The sequence below is a fragment of the Dasypus novemcinctus genome, chromosome 13 (genome assembly GCF_030445035.2).
Source record: "Dasypus novemcinctus isolate mDasNov1 chromosome 13, mDasNov1.1.hap2, whole genome shotgun sequence".
Classification (NCBI taxonomy): Eukaryota; Metazoa; Chordata; class Mammalia; order Cingulata; family Dasypodidae; genus Dasypus; species Dasypus novemcinctus.
The window spans coordinates 14,587,991-14,600,588 of record NC_080685.1 but is presented as its reverse complement, the minus strand read 5'-3'; the positions used below and the strand labels follow the sequence as shown (position 1 = coordinate 14,600,588).

General features: G+C 36.1%; 1 protein-coding gene across 4 annotated transcripts in view; it reads right to left on the bottom strand.

Moving 5' to 3' along the window:
* The window catches only part of B3GALNT2 (beta-1,3-N-acetylgalactosaminyltransferase 2), a 61,481-nt gene that overhangs the window by 11,801 nt on the left and 37,082 nt on the right, over window positions 1-12,598 (bottom strand). For 3 of the 4 annotated variants that reach the window (XM_004473125.4, XM_071207368.1, XM_004473123.4), the window contains 2 exons: window positions 5,716-5,826; window positions 2,278-2,356 (listed from right to left, as the gene is read on the bottom strand). In XM_004473125.4, coding sequence (XP_004473182.1) covers window positions 2,278-2,356; window positions 5,716-5,826 — 190 coding nt within the window. The remainder of the gene's footprint in view (window positions 1-2,277; window positions 2,357-5,715; window positions 5,827-12,598) is intronic. The other variant, XM_004473124.4, reaches the window with a different exon arrangement.

The following is a 12,598-nucleotide window of genomic DNA, read 5'->3' as shown; positions in this document are numbered from 1 at the left end:
AACCTTGAAGATATTATGTTGAGTGAAATAAGCCAAACACAAAAGGACAAATATTGTATATGATCTCACAGATATGAAATAATTAGAATAAGCAAACTCACAGAGTTAGAACTAGAATATAGGTTACCAGGGTCTGGGTGGGGCTAGGGAATGGGGAATTAATGCTTAAATTGTACAGCATTTCTATTTGGGTTGATTGTTAAAAGTTTTGGAAATGTCAGCAGCACAACCTTGTGAATGTAATTAACAGCAATGAATTATGTACGTGAATGTGGTTAAAAGAGGAAACTATAGGTCCTCCGTGTTAGAATAAAAATTAAAAGATAAAACAGAGGACTGTATAACGCAGTGACCCTTATTATAATCAATGGACTACAATTAATAATACAAATATAAGAATGTTCTCTCATGAATTAGAACAAATGTACCACACTAATGCAATGTGTTAATATTAATAGGGTAGAAGGGAAAAATACAACTAATGTAAACTATTGACTACAGTTAATAGTACAATTTTTTTTTTTTTAAGATTTATTTTATTTAATTCCCCCCCTTCCCCCAGTTGTCTGTTCTCTGTGTCTATTTGCTTCGTCTTGTTTCTTTGTCCGCTTCTGTTGTCGTCAGAGGCACGGGAAGTGTGGGCGGCGCCATTCCTGGGCAGGCTGCTCTTTCTTTTCACGCTGGGCGGCTTTCCTCACGGGTGCACTCCTTGCGCGTGGGGCTCCCCTACGCGGGGGACACCCCTGTGTGGCAGGGCACTCCTTGCGGGCATCAGCACTGCGCATGGGCCAGCTCCACACGGGTCAAGGAGGCCCGGGGTTTGAACCGCGGACACCCTAACCACTGGGCCAAGTCTGTTTCCCAATAGTACAATTATACTACTCTTTCATCAACTGTAACAAAGGTACACGCTAATGCAAAGTGTTAATAATGGAGAGGAGTATTATGGGAATGCAGTTTTTTTTTAACTTGAATTTTCTATAAATGTACAACTTCTCTAATTAAAAAATACCAACAACCTAAATATAAGAGCTAAAACTATAAAACTCTTAGAAGAAAGCAAAGGAGAAAACTCTGTAACCTTGGATTAAGCAACAGTTTCTTAGATATGACACCAAAGTACAAATAACAAAAGGAAAAAACAGATAAAATGGACTTCATCAAAACAAACTTTTGTGCCTCAAAGGACAAGAAAGTGAAAAGACAACCCACAGAATGGGAGAAAATATTTGCAAATCATGTATCTGATAAGAGACATCTATCTAGAATGTCTAAAGAACACCTACGATTAACAATAAAAACGCAAATAACCCAATTAAAATTAGGCAAAGGATCTGAATAGACATTTCTTGAAAGAAGATACACAAATAGTCAATAACACATGAAAAAATGCTTGACATCATTAACCATTAGGGAAATGCAAATCCAAATCACAATAAAATACCATCTTCGTAAAAAGATGGATAGTAGTAATTGTTGACAAGGACCTAGAGAAACTGGAGTTCTCATATGCTGTCAGTGGGAATGTAAAATGATACAGTTGAAATCTACTTCTCTCTCAAAAAACGAAAGGAAAAAGGTATAGCTGCTTTCTAAAGCAGCCTGGTAGTTCCTCAAATAGTTAAACACAGAATTACCATACAATCCAGCAATTCTAGTCCTAGGTATTTATCCAAGAGACATAAAAACAAATGTTTGCACAAATAATTGTATATGAATGTTCATAGCAGCATTATTCATTACAGTCGAAAAGTGGAAGCAACTTCAATGTCCCTCAGCTAATGAATGAATTTTAAAAATGTGATATATCTATGGAACGGATTATTATTTGGTCATGAAAAGAATGAAGTACTGATATATGCCACAATACGGATGAACCTTGAAAACATGCTAAGTGAAAGAGGTTGGTCACAAAGACTACATATTGTATGATTCTTTTTAGATGAAATATCCAGAAGAGGCAAATCTACAGAGAAAGAAAATAAATTGGTTGTGCCAGTGGCTGAGAGGAGGAGAGAAGAAGCAGCAATTATGAATGGGTGTGATGTTACTTGCTGGGGCAATGGAAAGTTTTTCAATTAGTGGTGATGGCTGCACAACTCTGTGAATACACTAACACTTTAAAAGGGTGAAGTGAATGGTATGTAAATTATATCTCAATAAAGCTATTATTTTTCAAAATGACTCAAAAAATCACCTGTTACACATCAACATGTAAAATAAAGATTAGGTACAGCAGATTCAGTAGTCTTTTCAATTTTCAACTGGCAGACTTACCCTGAATAGTATAAATAAAACCTCCTGCAATTCCCTCTACACCTTCCATGAATTCATGAGGCAATGCACCCTCCCCAGTCTGAAAGAAATGAGAACAGAAGTGCTCAATATATCTTATTATGTAAATAAATAAATTTATTATACTTTAAATTTAACTTGGCAAAAGACATAATGGGCTTCCACAATAGATAAATCCACATAAGATGCTGGTACACTAGAGACTTGTACTATCTCGTATAGTACAAGTATAGTATACTTGTCTCATATTTTAAAAATCTAATTACTATATTAAAAAGCAGATATACTCAATAGTTTGTACTGTGCTGAGAATTCCAACTAAAAATGAATCAAGTGTTCCTATACTTGCTACCGTAATTGTACAAAATCCAATCTTACTTTATATCTCAACTCCACCAGTTTAAAAAAAAAAATTATTACCATCTTTGGTTTCTTAGAAACTGAAAATTCCATTGAGTTCAAATACATTTAGGCATTTTTTTTAACAAATAAATTTTATTGATAAATATTAATAAAGCATAAATCCATCCAAAGTGTACAATCAATGGTATTATGGATCACACAGTTGTGCATTCATCACTTCAATCATTTTTAGAGTATTTTCATTATTCTAGAAATAATACTAATAAAAAACAAAACCCATCACCTCTTAATCTCCATTTTCCCCACCATACAAAGCTGCTATTCTGTTTCCTTCTCTCTGGTTTATTTGTATTTTACATGAGGTTTTACTATGTTATACAGTCCCTTGTGACATTTTTTAGCTTTCACTCTGGTAACATATATGTCCTTAGGCTTTCCCTTTCACTGTATACCCACATAACAGCTCTGCTAGTCACAAACACCACAATGTGCTCCCTCCATTGCCATTTCCAAAGATTTACAAACAACCTTTAAAAAAAATTTTGATTGATTTTTCCCCCTTCCCCTCCTCCGACCCTGCTGTTTCTGCCTGTCTGTATTGTCTTCTCATTAGATTACTGTGCAGAAAAAAGGCCTCCTAAATGAAGTCTGTCCCAAACAGTTCAGACAGAACCCTATGATGATTACTGATGATTCTGAAGGTGATGAGAGACCACTGTGCCAATATCCAACAACCCCTTAGGATAAAGGTTCTTTATTAGAGATTTACTTCTCTTCACGGCTCAAGTTACCCAATGGCCTTACTTAAATAAAAGTTTTATTTCTGCATGTGGCACACCAATACAGCGCTACTCTTCAGCTGCTATAGGGGGATGAGACTATCAAAAGCTATGGTTTAGCATGTTTGTGTTATTTCGTCAACACACTTATCTAAGTAAGAGTGTTATTGTATGGCTATTCCTTTCAGTTATCTTTTTAGCAGGTTGTACTATACAAAAGCACTGCTTTAGGGCTGGTAGAAAGACAGTGTTCTGAGGGCATTGTGGTAACTTGTCATTTAATTTAAAATACGTTTGTAGGAAATTACTGAGGAAATTACAAAAGGTGGATGCTATAGATTTCAATCTTGTAGTCCTATAAAAAGTTGTTTATTTTTTATTGTCTACTCTATCTTGTTTGGCCTTTTTAGAACTTGGTGGAAATTTTTTTTTTATTCATTTCTCTCTAAAAGGTCACAGCTTGGCTTTTAATTCAGTTTCTAAAATATTCATTTATCATCACTTGCTGTTAAGGGAGCAACATCTAGTGAAAATTTTCAGCACTATGCATTTATGATAAAAACCTTCACTTACACATGCTGTTTCTTAGGGTAGGCTACCAAGTTACCTAATTTTGTTTTCTCTTTTTTTTATTAATTAAATGTTAAGCTATCATTACTCCTCTTCAACTATATTTACCCACAAAGTAGACTGAGTATTCACACTTGAAATCGGTCCTTAGGGTAGATGTAAATGTATTTCCTTTTGTGTAACCAACTCAAATACTACAGAATTCCAGAAGGTTTTTGATATTTAAAGTTCCATAAAGAGAAAAGTAGGCAAGATGAAAATGAGAGAAAAACAAAAACAAAAACAATCCACAAAACTTTCTATCTTAAATATAGAACTTTTCATAATAAAGGATGAAATTCTAAAACCTAAACATGGGCTACAAGGCCAAGACTGTAATTACATATGAACTGGTGTGTCTAGTGTGTCTGTTCATTTAATGTCTTTCTTCTTCACTGGATTTGTAAGTTCTATTGTGGGCCTAGTATTTTGCCCACATTATTGTGCTTGGCCTACAATAGGTAAATGTTTTTTGAAGGAGTAATAACATAATAAATAGTACTCATTTCAACTCAGGAATCAATTCATCACGTGAACAGGTTAACATTTAATGAAAATCTACTAAACTTAGGTATTGAAATGCCAAGTACTTTACTATTCACCAGACCAGAGCATCAAGGAAAATGAGATTGTGTCAACACTACCATCATACACAAAACCTGCTTAAAGTTCATCATTTAAAATGTACCTACACCTTCACCTTCATTATTCTACATCTACTTTGAGAAACTTATCCATCACACTGTTTCCAATTTGCAGCCAATCTGAATGAAGAGAGTCAGAAATCCCAGAGTTGCTTCAAAAAATATAAATGAAAGCAAGAACTCAAACTTAGTTTCCAATATTGTTTTCTATACTATTTTAACTGCCATTTCACTATCAAGGAGAGAGTGAATAATCTGAATATTACTGAAAAAGTGTTCTTAAAGAATGCTAATGTAAAAATAAGTGAGAAATAAAATATTTACACTTTAAAAATCCACTGATCTTAACGCAAAACCACATATTCACTGATGAGAGAGGTATAAAATCATATATATATAACATTTGCATTTTCAGTCTACTATGGTAACTCAATATTTTCTATACTTGTTTTAAAACACACAGGACTCATCATTCCATTCTACTTGGGTTGGTGCAAAAGTAAATTTAAATATACTTTTATGTATTTTTTTTAAGATTTATTTATTTCTCTCCCCTTCCCCCTCACCCCCCTGCCCTGGTTGTCTGTTCTCTGTGTCTATTTGCTGTGTTGTCTTCTTTGTCCGCTTCTGTTGTTGTCAGCAGTAGGGGAATCTGTGTTTCTTTTTTGTTGCGTCATCTTGTTTTGTCAGCTCTCCGTGTGTGTGGAACCATTCCTGGGCAAGCTGCACTTTCTTTTACGCTGGGCGGCTCTCCTTACAGGGCGCACTCCTTGTGCGCGGGGCTCCCCTACGCGGGGGACACCCCTGTGTGGCAGGGCACTCCTAGCGCATATCAGCGCCGCACATGGGCCAGCTCCACACAGGTCAAGGAGGCCCAGGGTTTGAACCGCGGACCTCCCATGTGGTAGACGGACACCCTAACCACTGGGCCAAGTCCGCTTCCCTACTTTTATGTATTAAAGATATAAAAAGCATGCTCAATAATAACAGCATCCTCCCAACCATAAAAAGAAAGGACGACTTACTGTGAGGACTCGGAGAACTCCCCCTCCATCATTGACTGTCACTTTGTGAAGATTTCTTGACACAAGGCCTTGGAGGTCCTGGCTCTCCCACACAATTGTACCTTCAAAGCTCTTTTGTGGAAAGATTAAGGGTGAGTCGATTTCTTTACTGTCATTTAAGTTAAGTCTTTAGGTAATATTTTAGAGAAAAATATTTTTTCTCAAGACATATCAGTTAAAATTTTAATCCCACAAGTCATAATACAACCATTGTTAACATTTTGGTATTTACCTTTAGTCTTTATTTCCATACACCTTAAAAAAAAAAAGTACAAAGAATATATACACAATTTTGCATGCTGTTGTCATTTTCTATTGTATCAAAAGCAGTCCCTCATACTGCTGCAGCTGTTAGAAACCTCCTTTTTAATGTATATGTAACAGGCCACTCAGTAAATGCATTCTTACTCAGACATTTTCTGCCAGACATTTGGTTGTTACAAAATATTACTAAAATAATGACTCATGTTTTGTAATGTTTATTTTTCCTTACTAATTTTGTTTTTTATTTAAAATAAATTTCCAGAAGTGAGTGAAATTACTGGGACAAGAAATCTATGTATTTCTTATGGATTTTGGTGTACACTGCCAAATGCTTTGCAAAAGCAATTTACATTAACTTAAGGGTCATTAGCAATTTATGAGAATGCCAACTTCCTTGTAGTCTCCCAAGGGTGGGATATTACTAAGAGAAAAGAAGTTTAAGCTATCTTTGTAGATCAAAAAATGACTCCCCATTTAATCACATTTCTTTGATTCTCAGTGATGTTTATGAATTGTTGTTTTCTGGGAATTGTTTTGGCCACACTTTTTTTGTAATTTAGCTACTCACTTTTATATATTTCTTATTAATCTGCATTATACTTTCATAGACTAATTATCTTAATCTGTTGTATATTTTATATGCTGAAAATATTTTTTCAGAATTGTTTGCCATTTAATTTTTTTTTTTTTAAACATCTAAGTCACCATTTCCCAACCTTTAAGAATAGGGAAAATGACACCTCCCTCAAAGGGTCGTTTTGAGGGCTAATGATAATGTGTAGTGCCTGTGCTCACTTACAGCTTTATGACCAGTTTCTGTGTTCCTTCTAGTGGTAATAAAATAAAATGGAAAAGAAGGTTCCATTTTCTTACATTTGAATACTTTCTATACTTTCTCTAGGGAGACTTAATTCTCTACTGAACTTGAGGTCAAACCTCAATTCTATAAAAAACAAAACAAGCTCAAAATAGATGTATACACAGAAAAAAAAATGACTAGGACGAAACACATCAAATATATTGATCAATAGATGGATGAAATCATTCTTTAAACCTCTCTATATGTCTGCCAAATTTTCAATAGTAACATGTATTACTTTCATACATTTATTATTTTTTTAAAGTACATAAAGTAACTTTATGTAAAAGTTACATAAAACTTTCATACATTTTCATATTTTAAAATCAGAAAAAAAAATAGTGCTTAAATGAAAAACATCTGTACAACTAAGTGAACTTGGGGTCAATCTTCTTTCAGAAATGAGCCACTATTTAAACATTTGAATGTCTACTATTTACAAAGCTGAAGACTATGTTTGAAGATTTAAAAAAATGAAATAGCTCCTATCTTCCAGTAATAACAACAGGCTATGATAGGGTCAATAATAAAGGAAAGTAATTCTGCTGGGGGAAGTCCAAACGAATTTCAAATGACTGTAAGAGCTGAGCTAAGTCTTAAAGGAGTTTCAGTCAGGAAAGTGAGAGGCAATTAAAAGAACATATCAAAAGGCAGAGCCTAGAGAAGCAAATGTAGCTCAAATGGTTGAGTGCCTGCTTCCCACTTATGAGATCCTGGGTTCAATCTCCAGTATCTTCTAAAAACAAAACAAACAAAAAATGACCAACTCTCACTGGGGACTGGATATAGTTCAGTCACTGAATGCCTGCTTCCCATGTATGTGGTACTAGGTTCAAACCCAGTACCTCCTAAAAAAACAAAAAAAAGGCACAGCCTTACTTTCAGGAAGACGGTGGATTAGAAAGACATGGGACTCTTCTCTCTTCCAGAAATACAGTTAGAAGACAGGCAGAAACAAACTGAAGAAAAAAAAAAAATTCTAGGGTCTAGGACACCAGGGGAAGACTGGACACCACCCAGGCACAGTAAAAATAACCTCCAGGGAAAGACTGAGTAGAAGCTGCAACTGCAGCCAGTGCCCTTGCCCCAACCTAGGAGCAGACCGTTTTGAGTCCTCCAGCCTCAGGCCAGTGGCAATAGACAGAGGGTCTGCAGGGGTCCTTCTCCCCAGCAAACAGGGTAGAGAGCGATGCAGCCTAAGGCTGATTCAGCTTTTGGCCAACAAATTTGCTCCACTGTGTCCCACAAGCTCTTCCAGGCCGCGTGGGCCATGCCAGTTTGCCTTGGGATCTGGCACAGGACTAAAGAGATCCGACCCTCTCAATCACCCTCCACACTGACTAGGATTAGCTGTTGACACAGAGGGGAGTGGAATTATTTCCTACCATGAAAAGGAAGGAGGCTTGAAAGCAAAGGCTGGAGAACAGCCTCTGAAAGTCTGAACTGCAAGGCTTTGGGTAGCCTCAAGGCAGGATCCCCTCTGTCATGCTGCTGTCAGTGTTGCAGTGAACACACTCCAACCAGGTTCTCAACTGAGTAGCCTACTGAAGAGCGCCAACTGCTGGTGGACCCAGGAAGTACATGTAAGAAAATTAAAAGTAAGAAACAGAGGCTTTTCCTGGACTTTACAGCCTCCTTCCCCAAGGCCCTTGGAAGCAGGTCTGCAACCCATTACTGGGACCATGGCTCAGATGTGAGCAACTAACAGGGACAATCCTAAAGACCTAGAATCAGTAATCAAAGAACAGCAAAAAAACACAGCCTCCCATCATTAAATCCCTGCAAGAGAAATTGAGCATCTGAGCATAATCACTACCATAATCAGATGCCTAGACATCAGCAAAAAATTACAAGGAATACTAAGAAAATGGAAGAAATGACCCAAGCAAAGAAATATGTCAAAGCCCCAGATGAGATACAGGATTTGAGTCAACTAATCAACAAGATTCAAAATAATTTCCAATATCAAGAAAGACATAATAGGTAAGATCAAAAACACATTAGAAGCATACAACAGAAGACTCTAAATGATGCAGAAGATAGAGTAGCAGAAATTAAAGAGAGAGAAAAGAACACAAAGAGAAAAGAATAGGAAAAATTGAACAGGGGCGCAGGAAGTTGAATGGTATCATGAAGTGCAACAACCTAAGTGTCATGGAAGTTCCAGAAGAAGAGAAGGGAAAAGGGGCAGAAAGAGTATTTGAGGAAATGATTGCTGAAAATTTTCCAACTCTCATGAAAGAAATGAATTTGCACATCCAAGCATAGCATATCTCAATCAGAATAAATCCGAACAGATGTACTCTAAGACACATACTACTCAGGATGTCAAAAGCCAAATTCTTAGAGCAGCAAGGGAGAAGAAAACCATCACATACGAAGGATGCCCAGTAAGACTTAATGCAGAATTCTCATCAGAAACCATGGAGGCAAGAAGACAATGGTATGAAATAATTAGGATAATGAAAGACAAAAATTGTCAGCTGAGAATTCTTTATCCACAACATTGAAATGACCTTCAAATATGAAGGGGAGCTTAAATATTCACAAATAAACAGAAACTCAGAGAGTTTGTGAAAAAGAATCCACTTTTGCAGAAGTACTAGAGGGAGTCTTATACAAAAAATACAATTAAAAAAATGCTAAAAAAAAAAAAGATGAAGGGGACTGAGCTTTACTCCCTTAATTTGGGGACATAATGGATATTGGTGATGGTGACACAAAATTGTGACTGTATTGAAATTTTGAGTTGCAGATATGCTGATAAAGTGTAAGAAACTAATCAATAAAACATAACATTAAGATGATAATTGTTATAAAATTGTATCCTTCTAATTAATATAACTTCAAAATATATACAACATTATGAGAGTAAATTAAGATTGATTTAATAACATCATTTCTTAGAATGTGAAAAGTGCTCTGTAACTGTATAGGATATTTGCTGTTCTATCTTCAACGATGTCCTGCTTTTCTGGTCATTGTTTCCAGGAATTTGTATAAGAAATGGGATATGACAAAAAAATATTCTAAAAAAAAATAAAATAAAATAAAGGGAGCCTTACCCACTGAAAGAAAAACATAGTCCACTAGGGAAAAGTAATAGTCATAAATATCTATGCACATAACCAAGGTGCCCCAAAATACATGAGGCAAACTCTGGCAAACCTAAAGGGAGAAATAGACATCTCTACAATAATAGTTGGAGACTTCAACATACCACTCATATCATTATATAGAACTAGACAGAAGGTCAAAAAGGAAACAGAGAACCTGAACAATAAACAAGCTAAATCTGAAAGGCTTATATGGAATGCTGCACCCAAATCAGCGGGTTATACATTCTTCTCAAGTGCTCATGGATCTTTCTCCAGGTTAGACCACATGTTAGGTCCCATGGCAGATCTCAATAAATATAAAATACTGAAATTAAACAAAGCACCTTCTCAGATCACTATGGAATGAAACTGGAAATAATAATAGAAAAGAGGAAAATTCACAAAGGTATGGAGGCTAAACAACATACTCCCAAACAATCAGTGGGTCAAAGAAGAAATTATAAGTGAAATTAATAAATATACTGAGATGATGAAAATAAGAACACAACATATCAAAACTTATAGGATATAGCAAAGACAGTACTGAGAGGGAAATTTATAGCTCTAAATACCTATATTAAAAAAGAAAGAGCTAAAATTTTAAAAATTGAACCGAACAACTACAGAAACTAGAAAAAGAACCTAGGTCTATTTTCCAGAGACAAGTGGATGCTTTATTCTTAGACCTTAGACAAAAATTTCGACCCAAATTTGTGCAGTCAAGTCTGGATAAAAGCCTGTTCCAGTGGATCAGACAAAGAAAAAGGCAGAACCAATACCAGAAGCTGCAAAATCTGAGGAGCCAGAGACCACAAAGAATGCCCAACAGACAGTGAGCACTAAAGAACCCCGAGAAACAGATGAGATTCCAGTGAGTGTTGCATAAGACGCCTCTTGTCCATCATCACACCTCATTTCTGCTGTAGGCTCTTGAGCTTTAAAATACTTTGTCACAGTCCTCTCCTTTGTATGGAATGTGCTTGTTCTTAAAGAGAGGATCTTATTCTCCATACATATACTATATGAACATATCTTAATTTTTGTAAAAAATGAAAAAAAAAAACAGGAAGTAGACTAGGCCCAATGGATAGGGCGTCCGCCTACCACATGGGAGGTCCATGGTTCAAATCCCAGGCCTCCTTGACCCATGGGGAGCTGGCCCACATACAGTGCTGATGTGCGTAAGGAGTGCCCTGCCATGCAGGGGTGTCCCCTGCGTAAGAGGAGCCCACGCGCAAGGAGTGTGCCCCGTAAGGAGAGCCACCCTGCGTGAAATAAAGTGCAGCCTCCCCAAGAATGGCGCTGCACACATGGAGAGCTGACACACAAGATGATGCAACAAAGAGAAACACAGATTCCCGTGCTGCTGACAGCAACAGAAGCGGACAAAGAACACACAGCAAATAGACAAAGAGAACAGACAATGGGGGGGCGGGGGAAGGGGAGAGAAAAAAATAAATCTTTTAAAAAAACCCAAAACTAAGTATATAAATATCCACAATACTAACAATAATGTCTCTAGTGACTCAAGTGAACTAGAATAGCCTGCTGTTTACTAAAATTAGTTTCAGGTTTCAATTGTGCTATTATGGAAAATATGAAATCAGAGTTAAGAAGTATTTTAAAAGAAACACACAGCAGTCTACTTTTAAATTTGTGAACCCCACTAAGAGTTAAGCTTTAGCAAGTCACACAATGACTTCCAAAAAATTTGCTAACTTGACAAAGCTATATTACTGACACGTTACTCCCAAAGACTACTAAGTGTGGCAGAAATACGATAGCGAAATAAATCATCTACATCCCCATCTCAACTGGAAAAAACTGTTTTTCTTCTATTATTCTTTGTTGATGATATCCAGGCAAATTGTTCATCACAATTTTTTTTTGAACTAATAAACCCAAGGCTTGATGAAGAAAAATGGAATATTTACATAAAACTAAATACATTTTTCACAAAAATAGGATTTGTATAGGAGTAAAGATTATATTATTTTTTAAAGTTTAATTTTTCTTTTTGTAATGCTACTACATATTTGTTATAGGACATTTAGAAAATAGATACATACACAAAGGTAATAAAAATTATCAATAATTTCCCTCTCCAGGTGTAGTCACTGTTATATATTTGCATGTTTTTATGAAAGAAAAAATATTACTCAGAAGTCATGGAAACCCAAAGTCAATTAAGCTTAGAGCTTAAAGGGAAATAAAGACCATAGGGCTATAGGCACTTAATTAAATTGGCCACTCATCATTTTGGCTCAGTATTTCCCATCATAGTACCTACTGCCAAGAGACACCATCCTGAACATCAGGAAGTGTTCAGCAAGGGAGACAAGATCCCTCCCACCCCCAACTTTACATTTAGAAAAACTTCAAACCTACAGAAGTGGAAATTAACACCCAAATCACCTATATCGACAAACTGTTAACATTTTGCCACATTTGCATTCTCTCTTTCCCTACACACACATACTTTTCTGTTGTGGTTGAGCCAAATTAAAGTAAAATGCAGGTATTATGACACTTCACCTTTAAATGCTTCACCATGTATTTCCTAAGAACAAGGACATTGTAAGGGAAAGGAATATTTCTGTGGATTAATTCAGATCTTCTAGTT